At 40.3% G+C, this 21,906-nt stretch overlaps 1 protein-coding gene across 2 annotated transcripts in view; it reads right to left on the bottom strand.

The window, feature by feature from the left end:
- Positions 1 to 21,906, bottom strand: part of iglon5 (IgLON family member 5) — a 187,033-nt gene that overhangs the window by 39,548 nt on the left and 125,579 nt on the right. The window contains exons 1-2 of one of the 2 annotated variants that reach the window (XM_036135239.1): positions 2,529 to 2,608; positions 2,346 to 2,424 (exon numbers count right to left, since the gene is read on the bottom strand). In XM_036135239.1, the coding sequence (XP_035991132.1) occupies positions 2,346 to 2,424; positions 2,529 to 2,565 (116 nt within the window). In that variant the 5' untranslated portion in view covers positions 2,566 to 2,608. Of the gene's footprint in view, positions 1 to 2,345; positions 2,425 to 2,528; positions 2,609 to 21,906 lie in introns of those variants that run through there. The other variant, XM_036135238.1, reaches the window with a different exon arrangement.

Genomic DNA, 21,906 nt, shown 5'->3' with positions numbered 1-21,906 from the left:
CGGGTTAAACATTGGATGAAGATGGACAGCCTATCCAGCTGGTATGGTTTAAAAGATGTGTACACTTTGATGTCACCCACGTAAATGTTATAGAACATGTCAGATAAAAGATGTGTCAGATAATGCCAGCTAATGGAATACTATAAATATAAAATATAATGAACTCAACATAGAGGAACCCCACAGATTGGTGAAGTACAGGATATACTGACTTTGTCTTTAATGCAGAACATCCTATCAAACAAACATGGACAAAAGAAGTCTAGTACAAGCCATGCTGTTCAGCATATTCTGCAAAATGTTATGGTTGACAGTATCAAATGTAGCACTGAGATCAAGAAGGGCCACTACAGAACATTTTTCTACATAAGCAGGATCTGAGCTGGATCTTAACAATTTAGGAACAAAAAGTTAGCTTTGAAATAGGACGGGTGTTAGAAACGTAGCTGGCATCATTATTAGATTTCTTGATGATCAACTTGTGTAGGTTCCAATGTTAAACGTGTGATGCATTAGCATTATTTACATAAACCTAGGATTCTTAGTTTACACAAAAAGCACATATGGAATATGGTGATGGAGAAAGAAAGAAATTACCAAAGCTTGCAACTATAGGTATAAAGCAAAGCATGTTGGAGTCAGTAAGGCTACGTTCACACTGCAGGTCTCAATTCCGATTTTTAGCTGAAATCGGATTTTCACGAGGTGGCCTTTCATACTACTATTAAATGCAACGACAATCATACTGCTGTCTGACCGGTTAAAGACTGCAAAGTGATCCGCATGCACAGATAACAGAAGGAGACATGACATAGCAGGGCACTGTTTGCGGAAGTAATGGTGAATGTAATTGTTTCTAGAAGTGTTAAATAAAGTTTTGTGGGGAAAAAAAAGTGAAAAGAAAAAGATGCGGATACCGGCCAGCAACTCTCCTTGTTATTAACAGAAAGCTGCTGAGCAATGGGACCTGACAATATTAAGACCACATCATAGCAAGATTAATCAAGGTAAGAAAAAAGCAGCACAGCTAATAACAACGGTATTTTATGGAGCACTAACTGCTACTACGCTTTTAAAAAAAAATCCGATACGTATCCAAATCAGTACCACATATGGAAGTGACACAAATCTGATTTTTTTGGGGGGTGAAAATATCGGATTTGGGTCGCCATTCCCTGCAGTGTGTACATAGTCTAAGTATGTGTAACAGCCAATGGACGATTTTCTGTCCTACCGTCACAAACATAAACAAATGGAAATTGGTAAACTCTATTGGAATTTAAATTGACACGTGTGGTTTGAAAGGAGGGGACTAAGGTTAAGCTTTTCAGCCACACTCAAACACTCCAATGTGATTTTCAGTGACACAAAATCATGAGAATGTGGAAAAGCCCCTCTGTGATGCTAGGGGCCTGTTCCACATCCAAAAACCTTGGGAACTGTGTAGGAGCAAGGGGAATTACAAACGTATTCAAATATCAGGACATTTGTCACCATCACCACCACAGCCCCCACAGCTGAAGAAAAAGAGTAAGGACTAACTGAAGCAATGAGGGGTATCATGTTGCCATCAAGTCTGCATGACCAGTTTTAGACTCTATTCGCATGCCATTCATGTGGTGTTCAGTGTCAACTAGTTGTTTCAGAGTTTTTCCAGAAGAACATGGCCAACCATGTTAAACCTAAACATTTCCAGTTTGCTAAATTCTACCAATTTAAGCGGAATCACACTTTAGTCAAAAGAGATTAATACTGACCCTTTGTGCAATAAACACTCCAAAAAATGTCCAAAAGAAGGAATTAAAAAGCCCATTATGGCCATATGGTGTAGGATCTGTGATGCTCTGAGACTCTTTCTCTTCTAATATCCAAATATTTTAAGTAAACATCTGGTGGACTTTACTACAAAACCTATGGGTTATCTTTGGGTCTTTCAGCAGGACAATAACCTAACAAACACATAAATGGTTCATAAACACAAAATCAACCTTCTTTTCCTTTTCTAAAATTTTCAGTGTGAAAATATACTCCTGCAATAAAAGCCCCTTTTATTTCAAGATGTTTTAAACATCTTTACCGGTGCCTATGCATGAAGTTGGCACGGAGGATTTGGTGGAATCTAAGAAAAGCTGTTCTCACAAAGAGAAGGATTATTATGTTGACATTTAAAAGTCAATATCATTCAATTGGTCTCGTGGACATAGCTGCAAAATATGGCACATTGTCGTTCTTTCTAACTGAAGTTATGAAACACAGACTTGGCAATTACAGCTGTACGACAGGTGGTGGAAGGCCAAACATGTTTTCATATAATCAGTTGGTGCAGGTGTAGGATCAGGAGTTACCTCAAAGTGACGCTTTCGCCTTCCAACACTGTAATATTGTCCGGCAGGTGTCCGAATTCTGCTCCGAACACACTGGACCCTGCCAAGAAAAATGAGAGAAGAGGGCAATGAGCATCCAATAATGACACCAGATGCTCCACGGCTGCTCATCAATCTTAGCTCAGGTGCTTGAAGATTCAATACCTCCACAAGTAATCTGCAGCGGGGATGTGTCCTGCATCCTGCTCACTTACTTCTAAAGGAAAGTAATAACTGTACAAAACAAAAAGAGAGTCATAACGTCTGCACTGACCTCCATACTTGAATAATAATTTGGTTTTACCCAGCATTCTGGTGGGATGCACATTCATTGAACAGCACTGATAATGAGCCAAGGGAAGAGGATTCACGCGGAGCTGCCGGAGCGTGAAATGAAGGGACAGCAACGGTAACAGAAGGGATGCTCATCCTGCCTACCAATACACACGCAGAACTGGAGCACATTCGTACAAAAGCACAAACATATACTGTATCACCAACTCGCACAAGAACAAACACATTCTGGAAGCCATTAGCTTAAGTGGAAAAACAGAGTGTGCATCTCTGAGTGTCTCAGCTGGGGGAAAAAGAGAAAAGATTGAAATAGTAGGTATAGATTCTATTCTAAATTAGCTTGTTCTGCAAACAATTTGCAGCAAAAAGACGGCTGGTAAGTTGCATACTTGAGCAGGCTGCTCCCCCTGTAGGACAGGTGGCACTCCCTATCTTAACTTTGCCGAAACACAACAGAACTCCGAATATACTGGCCCATGTGCTCCCTCCATCTTTGATCATCTTTTATTCCCTTTTCCAGCAGGATGACCTCAATATCTCAATAGGCTTTTGCTGGGACCTAGCCTTGAGGTTTAATAAATGGTGACTTTATGAAATGAAGCTGCGCGCTGAAGTGCTAAGAAGCACCTCAAGGTTTGTTAAGTTGACGTGCACAGTCAGAGACACGTTCAGCATGGCAGATGAGAACCTGCTACAGATGAAAGCCAGAAGTAATGGCAATACACATCTAAGAAGATGAGAAATGTGGGTTTTTAAATTAGAGATGGGTCTTTTGAGGAATCATCATTTGATTGCACAGAATAATGAGAGAGGGTTTCATATTGTAATGGGCATCTTGCATCAGTAATCAAAAGGTTCTTAAAAAGCATAATAAAAAAAGTACTGCTACTGATACTAAAGAGCAACTTATCATTTCTTAATAAAGACAAGCTCTTCTCTGACATCAGGGCAAATGCCTTGTATAAGTCTTTGCACCCCTGGAACCTTTTCAGGGTTCCAGGGGTGCGACAAACTCCAAGATCTTTCATCGTTGTAATTCCAACACCTGGTAAAATCAGGCTAAGAGAAAGTGGTACGAAGTTTAAAAATTCTTCAAAAGCAAATATGGGTTTTACTTTTTGAAAAATCCGGATGCTTTTGCTTCAGTTAGTTCTCTCATCCCAGCCAGCAGGACGAGACTCTGACATGGAGCAGGGAGAAAAGTGTGTTTGAACCGACACATAAGTTTTCTTTGTTACACAGCCCATGGTATCGGCAACTACCACCTCGCCCCCCCCCCCCCCCCCCCCAACATCACACATCAACTTAACACAAAACATATAAAAAGTTTTACCCAGGTATCTGCTAAGTGTAGCCAAATATTAACACCCTAAAGCCAACATCTTTGTATTTTACATGGTGCACAGCATCGTGCAGTGGGGATGCTCTTCTTCAGGACGCTGACGCTAGTTAGGGTTGATGGGCATTTGGAGATACTCACAAGGTAATACTGGAAGAAAACCTGTTAGAGGCTGCAAAAGACTTGAAGCTGTAATTTCACAGTAAATAAACTGTTCAAATAATTTTCACCTTTCAGATTATATCTGAATCATATCCGTACTCTTTCCTCCCTTCCGCAATTATGCACTTGTTTGTGCCGGCCTGCAACCCGAAACCGTGTCATGATGCCCAGCCATGTTTCGTTCTAACGTGGCGAAATGTGAAAAAAAAACTTGTGAACTCTTTTGCAAGGCAGTGTCGACGGTTGAAAAGAAAAACTAAACAAGACATTAGAATATGATCATAAAAGAGCCAGGCGATGCATTTTCCCGTCGCCAAAGCGAAGATGTTTATAACACGGGGTGAGTGAGAGTATGTTTTCCAAAGTGTCGTGCTGTCAGCAGAGAAAAGCAAAGGCTGGGTTTTTGTGTGCGTGGGAAAATTGTGGTAGAAAGAAGGAAACAAAAGCTTGAGGAGAGGTTTCATGGTGAAATTTTATGGCTCTTTTGTGTTTTTGCAAATGTAAATCAGGTTTGGCTTCCCACTATGGATGAAGCGTGGCACTGAAGGCTACACGCTCGCATGTGTAATTGTATACTCCTGTGTGTAATGACTTGTGTGTGTGTGTGTGTGTTTCATTTCTTGCGTTGCTCGTGACAGATGCTGGGTGTGATTGTGTATGTTTTTGTTTATGGACATACCGACGGGGAGAAAGAAAAGAGGACAAACTAATGATGCCTCAGAAGAAAATTGGCCCTGAAAATCTCCCACTAAAAGCTGTAATCGCATTAATGGGTGCCGCTGCTGCCGCTGCCGCTGCCGCCGCTGCCGCTCTTGCTGCTATCTAGGCCGGCCAAAGATCTGAGAGCTGGCTCCAGCTCTGAAAGCCTTGAAGGAGGGGCATAGTAGATTAGCGGCTGCACCCAACATTCAGAGACGCTCACAACTTTGGGGTTGCTTCCATTTTACTCCCCATTTCATTCATCATTTAAGACCGTCCTTGTTTTTAAGTTTTGCCTTTAACTCTCTCACCGTTTAAATTACGTCTTACGATTACTGTGTCGTTGTGTTACGTAACTGATGTCTCGTGTCGTGTTGCGGCTCTGTCTCGTAAATGAGACCACCTTTCTTCAAGGAGATTACCCGTCTCAGTAAAAGTAAATAAAATAAAAAATAAGGCGTCGGTAATAATGCTGCATTGCCTTTAACAGACCTCGTGCCTCCTCTCTTCTAGTCGACAGCTGTCTTTAAGCTGTTCCCTTTAAAGTGCCCCGTACTCCACACACCAGGCTTTATTTGGGTTAATTTAATTCAGTTCCAGAGCTTGGAGACATGTGTGACATGCTGTCATAAAAACATCGCACAGGCGCAATTATAGCCACACACGAAGAGAAGATGCTCCCTACAATAAAATATGAGACACACACACACACACACACACACACACACACATGCATGCACACACGCACACACACACACACATATGCTTGTTTTGATCGAATGAGTGATATATGCGAGCACTGAAGGCTCCAAACAACACTGTGAAGGTTACGAACCAGCAGGGGGGCTATTCCCATTTCCCTACACAATTCCCATCTTCGCAGTTTTATTGGCACCTCAAATGCTAAAACCGGTATCACCCAGTCTCCGCTCCCAGGCACCGCATAACGTGATAACCAGGTCAACAAATCTGCTACGCACTTCCTCTTCTTCGCACTGGATCACTGGACAGATCACAGACCAACCTCGTTTGGCTACGCAAAAGAAATGACGCGAGCCGCCACGCTCGGAGGAATTCACTGTGACATCAACATTTAGAAATGATTGCCCTTCATAGTCCTTATTGAAAATAAGACACATGCCCGGTTTTGTTTGAAAACTCTGTGTCAATGATTCAGTCATTCATCTGCTGCACCGTCCAACTCCGTCTGTCCTCTGCCGCTCTCTCTGAATGCGGCACTGAAACAGGACCTGCATTTCACCGATGGAAATCCACCTCTGTGCTCCCATAAAGGTGCCCTAGGAAAAACGCTGGGATTTCAGTTCCTTTTGTACCATAGATTCCCTTGCAGAGAATCATATAGCTTCAATGGGAAGTTTACATGTACTCATCATATACATGAAAGTCATGCATCGTCTTTGGTTTCAACCATTTTCCCCCCCAGGGTGGATTTATTACAGAACAAACAACTTCAATGTTTATTGTAGATTTTCTCAAATCCACCCATACACCCACACTAATTTCTGGACATATGTTCTTTAACATGTATTACTTTTTGCAGCCATTGACAGGTTTATGGCATCATTTTGGCTTATTTGATGCCTTTGCTTGACAGAAATTGTGCTTGTTTTCCTATTGTGCACCTGATTTTTGAGCGTAGTCCACACATTTTCAACACGTTGGGTGTCAGGACTATTTGAGAAGTCTAATGTGTGGGTTTTGGATTTTTGGCCAATTGTAACACCCAGTTCTGTCCAGATTTCCACTCTGTTCCTAATTGGTCAGAGGTAAAGTTGAAGAACTTGGAGTTAGTTCTCTTGTACCATTCTGTCTACTATGCGTAATGCATTGATGCAAGAGAGTGAAAAACAATTGCAACGATTGTGTCTAAGTGATCCAAGTTATCTGGAGTAAGATCAAAACAGCACTTACATAATAATCACAATTAGCTTGCCATTTTGCTTTGATAACATCATGTAACACTAGAGGCTGACATGTGTGCACATTCATAAATCCCGCTTTGCCACATTAAACATCATCCTTTTTTAGAGTTGAATGTTCTTCCAAGAGAGGTGAAGGACCAAAGAGTAAAAAAAAAAAACACTTGTACAGTATAATGATTTATTTATTTAATCGAGACTGAAAAAAATATTTATTCATTTCAATTAATTATTTGGAAATGTGTATCATTATTAAAACTGAATACTTACATTAGATACCAAATATAACCCTTTGGTGATGCTCCCTTTTCCAGTCGAAATGAATAAAAGCACAAGAGTTGTTCCTCGGGTACTAAAGTGGTTGGTCAGCGGATAGCGGTCAGTCAGTGATGTACTTACAGGAAATGACTCAGGCCACTCAGCCTCCTCATCTTTCTAACAATATCAGATTCATATTACCAAACAATATTTTAATCAAGCAAAAAAATTAAATAAACAAATAACATGAAGTATAATAATATAAAATATATTATAAGATGCCACAATATGTAAATCTATGGGTAGGTTTAATGCAGACCAGGTGACCAAAAGGACAGGAGATAGTACTAGCTTTGTTTAAATTTGCTGTCCCTCTGTTATTTGATTACATTTATAACAAGTTTGTGATAAGTTTGGGCACTTTTAAAATTTCTTCATTGGCAGGGGAAAGTTTAAATTTTCAAGATATACCTGTCATTATCTGTTGCACTCTGGTTTGCTTTTGTCACCTTTGCTTTGGGTTTTGGAGGCTAATAATTGTTCTTGTACATTCCTAAGTTTCTGTTGTGGAGTTTTCAGTGTCCTGTCTGTCTTTTGTCCTTGAATACTATATATATATATATATATATATATATATATATATATATATATATATATATATATATATATATATATATATATATATATATATATACAGTATTCTTATACCTGATTCTTATGCCTACATCCTGCCTGTGTTTGGGTAACCATCAATAAACACAGTTTTACCAAGGCCGTAAAATGTTTCAGTCCATAAATGGTCAATGATTTACTTCATATCCTTCCTCCTGAAGTCTGAACTTCTTCATGACATTTTACAGAAAGTGCTGGTGGCACTAGTTTTTTTTTAGCTGCAACTTAAATAGAGTAGGATACACCCGCTAGCTAGCTGAGAGACCATACATATTCTTTCTCCTCATTTACACCTAAAGGTAATTTTGGCTGTTTGGAAACAATCCCATCATAAAAAAATCCACTTTTTAAGCTAACACTGTTTTGAAATTGTAATAGGCAAACTACCAGCATCGGGTCTGTCAATCAGCTCAATGTAAGCTGGCGGACAAATCATATAAAATGAGGTTGTTTTACATAAAACAGAGCAGGACAGCAAAAAGCTTTAAACCACGACATTTTCCATCGGTTTGTCATACCTTTTTTTCAAATATATGCATTAAAGACTGCACAGTGGTGCAGTTGGTAGCACTGTTGCCTTGCAGCAAAAAGATCCTGGTTTTGAACCCCGTCTTGGGGTCTTCCTGCATGGAGTTTGCATGTTTTCCCCGTGCATTCATGGGTTCTCTCTAGGTATTCCTGTTTCTTCTCACAGTCCAACAACATGACTGTTAGGTTAATTGCTCTCTTTAAATTGTCCTTAAGTATTAATGTGTGTCTCTTGGGTGTCCTGTGATGGACTAGCGGACTGCTGGAGTTGGGCACCAGCTCCCACGTGACGATGCAAGGACAAGCAGGTGAAGACAAAGGATGGATGGATGCATCAAAATAACAATGAAGTAAAGTTAAAATTAGCATTATTATAGCATTAGTAAAATGTTGTTTGCCATAGTAGGGATAACTGTGCTTTTTATTTTAAATCAAAGCAGCTGGTCCATGTTCTGTGCTCTGTGCTGATGTGACACGATGAGAATCTCACGCCATTCCTTAGATAAAAAAAAACATTATACCAACTGGCAGTAAAATCTGAATCTGAATACGATCTAATTCAAATGCAATAATTCGTTTTGAATCAGTCTGTATTATCCAATGTAATTGATACTATACATTGCTATAAATATTTAACCTGTGTGTCTTGTAAAGTACCTTGAGATGATATTTGTTGGTGCTGTGTAAATAAATTGAATTACGTTGAACTGAACATGCATTAGCCGGTTTGACACGGATGTTTTCATTTATTCGGCACACGATAACAACAAAGAATACAGTGGAAAGACTACTCTATATATGGCAGCTGAAGACGCTAGAAAACTAAACATTACATAATTGTTTATGCCCAAAGTTGTTTAGCCATTTTCAAATGAATAAGAAATGTGCATCTGCAGAACTAAACAAGGCTGTGAAACAATAGGTAATCATATTGTGGCTGAATGGCAATACATGATCAAACCATCATTCATCGTTTGCAAATGAAGTTGCCCGCAAATTACAATTAATATCAAGAAGTGAAACATTAGTTGGGGTAGATAGCAAGTATCAGTTTACGGCTGCGAAACCAAACACATCCCGTTCACCTTCAGCAGTCTTTTTTTTTTTTTTTAAGCCTTGCTGATCACTGTCTCAAATTCTCATTTTCTCTGCTCCCTCCCGGGTTTGGCACACAGGCTGAACTGCACCCACCAGGATGATTCAGGAGTTTTGGCCACCAGAAAAGTGGGTGCTTGCCAACAAGGAAGCTTAAACCATCACTCTAAATGGGGGAAACACAAAATGAAAAGATTGTTTCCGTTGCCATTTTATTACTCCTTAAAACGAACGCCGAGCGAAACCTAGCGAGTCAACATCTAAAAAAAACTGACAACAAATGATAAATACTGATGTAGAACAGAACTGGAGGACGTTTCTGCAGAACACCACAATGGCCTCTCATGTTGCTGCCCACCAGCATATTGATTTTCCCCACTTGCTGCTGTCTACAGCAGATACAGTCTGGTTTGGCTACTGGTATGTCTTGTCCTTGCCATGACCTGCTTTGCAAACAAATGGAACCGCCACCAGGATAGCACACACGAGCAGACACAGACGCCTAGATAAATGCCAACCAACCACCTCAAGCTTCTATCATCACAAAGTTAGGAGCCTCAAGACTAAAGTTGACAATAATAATAATAAAAAAAATGAATTATGGATCTGCCTGAGGCATTGCATCCAGAAAATAATGCTGATTATTATTCAACTGTAAAGCAAGTCTTTTATTTGCTTTTACACTCCGTTGTGAAGCATCGCAAAATCTAAACATGTCTGGCCTAAGCTTTAACACCATTATCCCACAATTTGGTTTATTATTTATATATTTTTTGTCTCTAGTACCCTTTGTCTCTTGTCTGTCAAAGTGTTGCAAAGCTGCTTGCTCCCTACCCACGAGACATCTATTATATGATTTGTATTCTCTTGACTTTTACATGAGCCTGTTTATAATAGCGTTTGCTACAGGCAGGAACTCGTGCATAGGGCTCCATTGAGCTCTACAACTTTACCTCGCAAACTCCTTGAAAGGCTGCCTTTGTACTTTTTATGTGCAGCACATTGCCCTTGACGATCATGTAAACACCCGGAGAATGGAGCGCTACTTCAGAAAGCATGATTGGCATCGTGATGGATAAGACGCAGATGGTATAATGGAACCCTATAACAATATTCTGTTTGAAAGGGGGGCTGCTGTGGTGTTTGAAATTAAAAAGAGAAGAAGAGCACGGCAGTACAAGGCAGAAGAGAGAAGTGGGGATAGATAACCAGGGCGAGGTGAGGGCCTGTTAAAGGAAAGTCAGCGAGAAGAGGGAAAAGCTGTAGGCCTAATAGAATAGGGAATTATAGGGTAATGGTAACAGAAGTCAAAGTAGCACAGCCACAGGAGCTAATTTCTACATAATAGTTTTACACCCACCTTCCATTTTATTAGATACACCTGTTCAAATGCATGTTAGCTCATTAGTCAGCCACATAGTGACAAATCAAGGTATTTATTTAGACATCTACATATAGTAAGGATGACTGGTCTGAATGTTTCAGGAAAAAGGCTGATCTACTGGAACTGTTCTCAGACAGGGAGAAACTAGCTTGTGAGCAGCAGTTGTATTTACAAGAATACTTTAGTTATGTCAGAAAACAGTAGGGAAATGCACAAACAAGACCAAGACAATGCAGAGGTAGTTGCTCAGGTGAGGTATGAGGGATGTCATTTCTGAACGCTTGTTGAAACGGGAAGCAGATGACTGAAACCAGCAGTCACTCCTGTCAGCTGTCAGCTGAGACCAGGGAACTGGGGCTACTTTTAGCCAAGGCTCAGCAGGATTGGACTGTAACAGATTGGAAAAATGTTGCCTAGACTTTGGATTTCAGGTGAAACTTTCACATGGTAGGGTCAGCATTTGGCCTGAATATCCTAAAACCATGGCTCCATCCGGCCTTATATAACTTGTTCTAGAGGTTTCCTTGTCACACTCTGAGCCCCTTAGTAGGAACAAAATGTTGTTTAAACACAAAATCCGTGTAGAGCAATTTCCAGCCATAAATTGGTGGGATTTACTTATTATTGTAGCATCAACAGCTGCTAGCTAGGTAAGCCAATTTGAATGTACTGTACATCCCTCAGTTTTATTAATTCAAACATCAAAGGAACATGTTGACTTATAGGGGTTGTACTGTGCTGTTTGCCACATGTTTAGTGAAATACAAACTATCAGAAGCGCAAATTAAGAGTTTATATCTGCTTATATTACTGTTTTTTTATTGATGGAGCAGCTAAAATAGACCCTAAACAGACAGATCTTTGACCTTCCAGGTTCAAACTTCAACTTCAGGGGTTCTTGTTGTTTTCTGACCCGTTGCTTCGATAACACAGGAATAAGCTTCAAAGATGTCTCCCGAAACATAAAATGCACTGCAAATTATCAAGTTGTAAAAAAAAAAAAAACTACAAACAAAAACAAGCATAGTAATTTCATGAGCCCCTAAAACCCTGGAGGCCCTAGTAAATGCTTTCCAAAGTTCAGTGCAGCCTTCCTGAGCATCATTGCTGTCTAAGTCCATCCCTTCGTTACCAGAGTGTATTGCCCGGTCTCATTTACAACAGGGCACCTTTGGGATATGCAGGACCATGGATGTGTCCGACAAATCTCCTGCAACTGCATGTGGTGCATTTTTGTCAACATTGATCGAAATCTCTGAGAAATATTTCTAAAAAAAAAAAAAAAAACATTGTCAAATCCATGCCACAAACAACTGAGGCAGTGCTGGAGAAAAAAAATGGGTACAACCCAGCACCAGCAAGGTGTACCCAATAAAGTGGCCCGTGAGCATGTATAGCAAAGAGAAAAAAAAATAAACAAACAGAACAATAGAAAGACATCATTATGAAGTGGAGAGGACAAAGTAGTGCACAAAAAGAGAACAAATCAAAGAGAGACACACCCGCATAATTAACACCGGCATACTGCAGCCAATTAAATATTTACAGGGGCCCTTCCCTTTCGACACCTTGATGATGAAGAGAGGCAGCCCAAGGATTATCAGATGCCAGGGCTGCAGGCAGGAGACAAAGGGGTTGGGGATGAGGGATTAAACATTAACAGGCACAGATATCCCTTTCTCTTCCACGTCTGATCCCATTAACTCTGGATGGCCAAAATCCAACCCCATGTCCACCTCTCTTCCTGCCCTCATCTTTTTCTATCCACCTTTCTCACTCAGTACTCATTCAGCCCCTCTATTGCCTATGTATGAAACCCCAGACTCCCCTCCTTGGCTGCCTCCACCCTCAGCACCACCTGTCAGGGACAAAGCAACAGGAGAGCAGGAAGAGAGTGATGGGCAAGCGGCGAGAAACCACCTGGATGTCTCGCGCAAACAGCTCAACAAGACGGATATACGGGTCGCTTGCTTTTCACAATTGCCGGTGAGGCAAAATGGATGTCGGCAGGATTCCACTTGACAGGAAATCTAAGAAATGTCAGAGAAGTCAGGGCGGATGAATTGTTTTGAATCCGTCTGGTAAAAATCATTTTTCCCACCTCCTCCTACAATAAATATGCTTTTTTTTTGTTTCTTTTGGAGGAATTTAGTGAAATGACTCCCCATTGTATTTTGCTAATGTGATTTATTCTGACGTTATAAGTGCTGCTTTGGGATGGTTCTGATGCGTCGAGGTTTGGCTTGACGTCTCACTGCTTGTCCTTCAAGGTCATTTTGTTTGACAGGGAAATACTGCTTAACTCATCGTAATCTCAGATGCATTATGAATCAGAATGTAAACAAATGCAGCACATTACCCACGTATGTGTTACCAAAGACGGCACATTGGCTTCTTTTCATAGTACACATGCTGCATCCACAGTTTTGCCTCCAGTCACTTCCTCCAACCTAGCATCTCGCTCCCTCCCTCCTTCCCTCCCTCCCTCCCTCCCACCTACTAATCCCTCTTCACACATCAATCAATAGAGGACTGCAGAGTGCACAGAGCCATACAGTCCTCAATGCAGCAGTTGTACAACTTCAATGGGCAGCCACAGATCTTTACCACTGAATCAAGCGTGGCTAGGGAAGAAAAAAAAAACAACTGTGCTAAAACCTGGGACGGGCCCTGCTTTGCTTTCTTTTACCCCCTATTTTCCCTGAACTGACATCTAAACCCCTTAGCACTCTTGAAATCAATATCGTAGTTAAACTGTTACTTCCTTTTCCCGGTGAGTCCACTCACAGACACGCGTGCCCGCCTGCCTCGCACAAGGCCCTGTAGACTCCCTTAAATACACCCTGTGCACTGGTAATTTGACAGGTTTGTGGGGTAGTGTCGACACTGCTTTAAAAAAAGAAACACAGACTGAAAAAGCAACCCGAAAAGGAATATAAACTTTGCTACATAAGAAACCCAGCAACATCAATGTTGCGTATCAAACAGACACATCTGTGAATCAGCTCTTCCCCGACACGTAGAGGCCAACCTGCTATTAAGTCATCCAGCCAGCTGAGACCAGCAGGGGTCTTTATGAACCACTGCCCCCACAGGCATCCAGAGGTATTACATGTATCAGAACAAAACATATGCACATCCATACAGGAATGTAATTATATAAAAAAGGTTTTCTTTTTTTTTCCTACATCAGAGCAAAGATCCCCGCTTCAAATAGCCTGCTGCAAAGATATTTTCAACAAGGATAATGTAGGAGTTACTATGCAGAAACATGTTTAAACGTGACTCGTCAGTTCAGCTAAACGTTTTAGACGTTTTCCAACTGTGGGCTGGTATGAAATCCTATAGTATAATAAATTTAAAGGAGCTATGAGTAAGATATTTACCATAAAATCAGTCTAAATCATTCTCATTTGTTTCCCAGGATGGAAGTAACATTCCCTGTATACAATCGGTCCTCTCCATCAACAATGTCTTAGTCACGTTTTTCTCCTTTCAAACCTAGAGGGCTCGGTCCGAAACTACTTTGCTTCAGACTGTAGCCCATGTTCACTTCCTGGTTCCTCAGACAGTCTTATGAGAGTTCCCAGGGTTCCCAACACATAGCGCAGCATTTGCTATTTCATCTTGGCAAAAGAGCAGCAGCCTGCTAACATAGAAGCCAGTAAGAGAAGCAGCCCAGAAATTGACCAGAATACATCTTACACCTGTCCTGTGTAAGCAGGAATTTACAACAGCAACACATCGTTCAAAAAAACGGCACAAAAAACGGCACAGATTGAAAAGCTGTTGTACCGATTTGAGCCACAATGTATCAGTATTACTTATAGCTCCCTAAATCAGTCCAATACATCTTTTTATGTCACAATAATTCAAAACAAATGTCATCTCAAGGCACTAAACAATACCATAAAGTTAACTTATTATGCAGAAATAAAAAGGACATTTTGTCATCTAGACACTTCCAAAATGTAACTAAAAATACTGTATTTTACAGCATAGTTGTACCAAAAGATGAATTCAAAACAAAATTGTAAAACTTTTTTACAATTTTTACTGGCAAATTTAACTAACTACCTTTATTGACAAAAATACTGTTATTGATGGAATAACATATTGAAATACTGATTAATATTACATATTATTTATAGTATTCAGAGATAAGCATAACGAAACTGGGAGAAGACAAGAGAGCTATTTAGGACACTGCTTTTAAGTAGCCAGCAACATATATTGCAATCCCAATTAAATCTCAAGTATTGGCAATCCATTTAAAGTCAGTTTCAGCTAAAACAACAGAAAACAAGTACACTGTTTTATTAGTATAAAGTATAATGGGAGTTTTTTTCTACCCATGATGGGTAGCAGAATCAATTAGCATGGTGAAAGGATTTATTTAAAAAATGTACTTTTACAGCAACAAATATTAAAATATTTCTTGACAAAAGTGAAGCCTGTCTTACAAACAACTATCCAGTAAAAATAACATTTGAAAATAACGCTAAAGCCACATATGGCACTAACATTCGTCCTGATCTAAATGTGTCCTGAATCAGATGCGAGCGCACTCAAGTTGCATTGAAGATTTCCCAAGAACCGTCTTCTGAAAGGTTCAGTAGTCTCGACCCAATCCATCCTGAAACACCTGCTAGGACACATTCAATGTCCACTGGCAGAATCACTCTCAGTAAAAAAAAAATCAAACAAAAATAACACTTGTAAATTACGCTGCTGTCAGCTAATTTACCACTACTAAACGGCGGTCTGTAGCGCCCAGAAGACAGGATGCTTTTCCGCTAAAAGATTTATCTGTCTTTTATCTCAGCAGTAAACAGGTCTCTCACATATCTGTATGGTTATATTGATTTCTCTCTGATACACTGTTTTTTTTGTGCATTTGTTTTGCAGCTGACTGAACCCTCTGCTGCCACGGAGTTATGAAATTAGTCATGCAATACACAAAATCTGTCTTTGTGTAAAATGTTCAGTCCTTACGCATCACAATGTGCATTAGCTAATAAAGACATAAAGAACCATCAGCCTTTTTACTCCTCTGTTTCCTTTGTAAGGTCTCTATAATGTTGTATGTGTGAAGCAACACAGGTGATCTTGAGGAGCTTGTAGCCAAAATATTCATAAAAACTTGAGTGAGGTGGCGGCGTTGGCCGTAGCAGCAGCACGGGCATTCAGTATTCGAAGGTTATTTGTCGTTGTAGCAGCCGTCCACAGTTTGGCTGCCAAATTTTAGACCTTTGCTGCATGACTTCCCCATTGCTCGCTATTTGCCCGTTTTTTTGTCGCATTACTTTCAATAAAGGAAAAGCAACTGAGGAGAATATCGGTTGTTTTGATGTCTGAAAAATTATATAATTCGAGGGACTGGGATGAATGTGATGTTCCAAAAGAGAAGCAAACTGTTCAGTACTCAGCTGACAGCCCACTCTGTGACAATTACTCTGCTTATTTGCATTTAAAATTATGTAAGTGTGATCCGATCACTTGGGATGGATTTTAGTGTAAGGTGAGAACGGCTGTTGTGAGAATCGCCTTTGTATGCGCTGAAAGGCAGGAAGCATGCTAATAGCAAGGCTGAACAGAGCCTTAGCCTAAGCTGTTATTATCGGCCCAGGATATGAACGGGAGTGCTTTAAGCTTAACACCCTGTATCTGTGTTTAGGACTCCAACGCTTATAAGTCATTTGAGTCGTGGCACTTTGAATACTCAGTATAAAAAAAGAAATAATATGATTGATTACAGAATAAGGACATTATGCCTGGCCAACCGGGCCAGCTGCTAAAGTGAGTATTTCTTCTGTGTTTCCAATCAGTGCTAAACTTGTGGCTATTTCAGTCGTAGTTTAGTGTGTCTAGACTGGATCTGATAATTTTTAATGTATATATGCTGACTCATCAAATTTGTAATTGATAACTCGACAGCAGAGATTCTTTAAAACACAGTTTATGATTTATGAAACATTTAATCTATCCATCTATTTTGATTCATTCTTGTATTATTCTAATTCAAAATGGGATTTATTTAGATTTTTTTCTATTTTTTGGCATCAGGACAGATATACATTTAGACCTACTATCATGTATCATCTTGTCTAATGAGCTGAATGATTTGAGATGCTTTTTCTAAATGTGACTGGTCCTTTACGCTACATATAATTGAACAAAAGTCTGCTCTGTCCCTAGCATCAAGGGGTTTAAACCACGGTATCAGTATGTTAAAAGATCTTCGTACTTTTGCTGTTTTTCATTTGGCTTAACTTGTTTACTGGCAACAAACTTTGAGAAGACGTTTTTCACATATCTCATTCATGTTGGTTTGGTAAAGATTGAGTTCACATTGAAGGGTAAAATACATAATTTAGCAATACATTTGATACCATTTTGGTCATAATTCCCCACAACAGTACACTTAAAAGTTCTCCTCATCTGAAATGTCTGACTACATTTGAGTCCTCCAATTAGCCTCTTTACCATGTGACAACTCTCAGTATACTCCTAAAAAGTTGATGCTGTCGTGCTTTTAAGTGGGACAATTTTAAAAGGTTCCACATGATTCTTCTTTTACTAGCACAAATAGTATTGATCTGCTATGCATGGCATTGAATTTTAAAACCTACCCCGCATCTCCTGTTTTTGAAGACCATTCACATCTAAACACCCCTGATCGGAGCAGAATTTTATTTAATAAAAATCCACTCCCAAACTATGAAAAACTGTGATGCTTATACACTTCAAAGATTACGAAACTTTAAATAATCACATTGGTAGTCCACCAATGATCTCTATTTTAGCCTGTTGTGAGACAAAACAATTGGGCACATTTCTGCACAGCAGCAAAGCTCATACTGTAGCTTACACTTGAGCTTTTTAGAGGCTACAATAAAAACCACAATTACTAGCTTGTGGTGACAGGTGACAAAGAAGTGTAATAGCATGGGAGCTGTTCTACTTCAAAAGGACTATTGCCCGTAAAGTGGAGTCAAAGGGAATGAGGCATGAAAAAGTTAGTTGAGTGTTTGGGAAGTACGTGTGTGAAATGGATGAGGAGATAAACAAAGCCGACAACGGTCATTTATGGCGCACTTGAAAAGTTGCTCTAATGAGAAAACAGAGTTTTTGACGAGAGCCGTGGAGTTGGAGCCTCTTTTGTTAATCTGGATTTTAATTTGGGAGAGAAAAATCATGCAATTTCCATCAAAGCCAATCTTAAAATGCACTGAAAATGTATTCAGTGGATTCCAAAGAAAGTCTCGAGTAATTGTGAAGCTGAATAAAAGATTTGGTTTAGCTTTTTGTTTGAATAGTTTTTCCACGCATGAGCCTCACAGCCACCAATGCTGCCTTAGCTTATTAATTTCCCCACTGCCATTCATTTCTTTCTGATGACATATTTATGTGGAAAAATGCGAAACATGTAATATCCTCAAACAGAGCAATAAGACCGGTTAATTGTAATGACTGAATGGAGGGCAATTAGCGGCTGTCTGAAGCAAGCATGCTAATGAGCAATCTAAAATAAGTCATTCTCTGAGGCTTTTATGAACAGTAAAACAAACAAGGTTTTGAAAACCGGAAAACGGCGCAGCAGATTTCACATTAACTTCGTCTCCTGTAAGTGCCAAAAATGTAAGATGCAACATGCACATGGGCTTAATGCATACGCAGCATCTTTACGACGGCTTTTATTTTTCCTCTTCGGATTTTTGGGGACTTTGAATCCTCAGCTGAGCATGCATACTGTAGGTGTTTATGTACCTGTGGCTTAATGTTTTCTGGACCGCTAGGCCGCTTTTCCTGGGGTCCTGCTACTTACATCACAGGGGGTTGGTAAGACCGTGACAATGAAAGCACGAGATTCAAGCGGGGAGGAAAGGATGGAGGAGCGAGGTGCAAATTAAAACATGGAACATAGTCTAGGGGCCCAGAACAAAGAAGAGGGAGAGGGTTGCAAAGCTTGCAAGGATGGGTCTACTTCACAGCAGTAGTTATATATGGGAACAGAAATCTGCTCACTCCTTTCCTTTCCTTTGCTGCAGTGTCTTAAAAAAAACATTCATAGCCTTTGGATTTGAAATGATCATTTTTACTTATTTCTACATTTAAGCTTAAAGCTCTGTGTTCTAACAGTGTTTTATGCCATCGGCAAGGGGTGGGCAATGCTTGTCCTTGAGAACTATTTTCTGCATATTTCCCTTCTTGAACATACCTGAATCAAATGCATTTGTTATTAGATGATTCCTGTAGGAATTAGTGAAAAGCTGAGGAGGTTAGTTAAGCAGGCAGAGCACAATTGTGAAATGGAAGTCAAATTATATAAGGTTTCCAAAAACTTGGAATGAATATACTTTTCCCTAAACCACCACAGCACTGGCTGGACATTTAGGGTTGTTGTCCTGCTCAGTCTCAAGATGAGAAGTTGTTTGTTTTTCAGGATTATGCGGTATTTATTGCCGTATGCATCTTCCCATCAACCCTGACCAGCTTCCCTGACTCTGGTGAAGGAAAGCATCACCACAACATACTTTAGAAGGTATCATGTTTCAATGTGGGGACAGTATTTTCAGGGTGCATTGTTATTTTTTATTTTTTTTCCATATGTAGCATTTTGCATACAGGTAAAATTCTGGTCTTATGACTATGGTCTCTTCTATCACATCTTTTATGAGTCCCCAGAATAGTTTGTGTTAACCGGCAAGGCTGGCTAATTTGCTTGACCGCAGCGTGTTTGAATGTTGTTAAAAGCTTGGCATATTGCTTTGACAAACGTAGCCCTACTTTAAACACATTTATATCTCTGACCCGTCTGTTGTGTTGCTTCGCCTTTATGACGCTGTTTGTTCACTAATGTTCTCTAGCAAACCTCTGAGGCTTTCGCGGAGCAGCTGTATTTATTCCGAGATTAAATTACACACTCTGTTTACTAATTAGGTGACTTTGGAGTAAAAGGGGCTAAATGCATATGCACACCACACTTTTTTTTTTTGTTGTAAAAACACACATCATTTTCCCTCCACTTCTTAACAATAATTTGGCCTGGCCTTTTCAGTCATCCTCTATAGATGGCATTACATCTTTAATCTTTTTTTTTTGGTGAAGTACACTAAGACACTGTACGTGCTTGTGTTTTTTACCGACAGGGTAAGAATCAACTTGAATATGTATGCCAGCAAGCTTTGAAAATCGCGTTGAAATCTCTCTGCATGTGTTTTTGACTCTGCAAAGGGTGTGCGGGAGCGTGCGATTCTCTGCAAGTGTTTGCACACTTACCCTTTGTTTGTGTGCAGGAGGATTTTGCTCGGCTGTGCCCACAGTCATCCTTACAGCTGTGGAAGAGGTTCATTTGCATCCGGAATCGCAGCAGCTCGCTCCATTGTTGCTGCACTGCTGTGACTAGTCGCAGCTGGAACCGGCACACACCAGACGCCTTGCCAGTTATGTCTGGCTAGAGCCGTGCTGGGGACCTGCGTGGCAGACATTTTAACCAACATCATGAGCTCGGGCCTGAGCCTGCGAGTCAGAGGGAAGTTGGCTGACGCGAATTTCCTTTGCGCCGTGTTCGGTTCACTGGGCAAACATGTACTCCCCTTCTACAAATCCTGAAGCTCTCCCCTCTCTGTCCTTGTCTCACACCAGATGGGAGGCGGATGACATCTCAGCTAGGTTTTGGCACCACCATCACGCTACCGCTGCTCAGTTGCAGAAGGCCCTCATTCCCAATGACAACATGATAGTCCTATTCATGCTCACTGGTCGTCCTCTTATCCTGATGAAAAAAGAGGCGCTCTGAGTTAAAAATATTCCCAGACTTTCAAGACATGTCTGTCCCCTTTTTCACCCTCCAGCCACTTCTTTCATCCTGGGTGATGGGCTTTTGGTGTTTTTAGAGAGGCCAGTACATCAGAAAGCGGCAATCAATAGAAAGGCCATTTAATCTTTGTGGCTGAGCAAATCTGAGAGGGATCTTGTGTATGACATGCAGAAGAAAAAAAACACACACACACTCAAGATGAAAAACAGGGATACGTAAAGATGTAAAGGTGAATTAATGTGTCATAGCTGGTTTGAGAAAGAAACACGTTTGCGGAGAGAGTCACTTGGGGCAAAGCTAAGTTGTGCGTTTATGTCGGCCCTGGTGGATCGAGCCACTTATGAATCAGCTGGTTCATTTTCCCAGTGAAGCTGTTTTACCAAAGCCCGAGGCTGTGCAGCAATAGGAGGAAATCAAGAGCATAACTAACACTGTGACAGAAGTAACGTGTAATTAAATGCAATGCCACTGGCTAATTTGCTTTCATTTATCACAACACATCAGTTTCTTGTAGCGTTTTCTAAGTAGAAATGGTTGCACATCTCTCATTAACGTTCATCATTTTCAGTGCACTGTAACAAACATAAACAAATTCATAAGTCTCCTTAAGTTATTAGAAGGTTCCCTCCTTGGAGCAGTTGTAAATTGGATTAGGGCTCCTGCAGACGAGGCACTAAAAAAAAAAAAATCTCTGTCACTTCTTTTACCGCATATGCCAATGAGCTACATAACTGTGGTGCAGTAAACAAATATGCAAATATCTCACTGTAAATCTCATGCAGGTGTATTTCAATAAATTATGTCATGGGAAAGTCAGTTGATTTCTCTAATTCAAATGACAAACAAAAATCCTATTCATTATGTAGATCTTCATTACAGACAGAGAGATGTACTGTATTTGAAGCATTTCTAGGTGTTAAATTTAATTATTAAGGCAAATAAAAATCCCAGAATGCAGTTTCCCAGATTTGATGTGACTTTGACAACACTTTCAAACAACATTTGTCGCAAATGTTAGCAAGATGGAAGGCAACAGTGACAGTCCTGCAATGTTCAAGCCAAAATCTGACAGCTCGTATGGGAATCATTTGCATTAAGGACGTTGGGCATGATGGTCAAAAACTTGTGTGCGATCCTTCACACAGACAGCTTTGCAGTGCAAAATAGGCTACCCAGCGTGTGGTAATCTGTCCACGTTGAAATGCGATACAATGGACTGCAACGAATGTCCTGCCTCAGGAGTCAAGAGGAGAGGTGCAGACATTTATAATTAAAAGTTGCCCTCGACATGCTTAGGTTCTGAATGAACTCGGTTTCTGTTAAATTGTTTACATCCTCGCTCCACCATT

This window comes from Fundulus heteroclitus, chromosome 3 (assembly GCF_011125445.2).
Source record: "Fundulus heteroclitus isolate FHET01 chromosome 3, MU-UCD_Fhet_4.1, whole genome shotgun sequence".
Classification (NCBI taxonomy): Eukaryota; Metazoa; Chordata; class Actinopteri; order Cyprinodontiformes; family Fundulidae; genus Fundulus; species Fundulus heteroclitus.
Note: the sequence above shows the minus strand (reverse complement) of the source record. Positions and strands in the feature narration are given on the sequence as shown.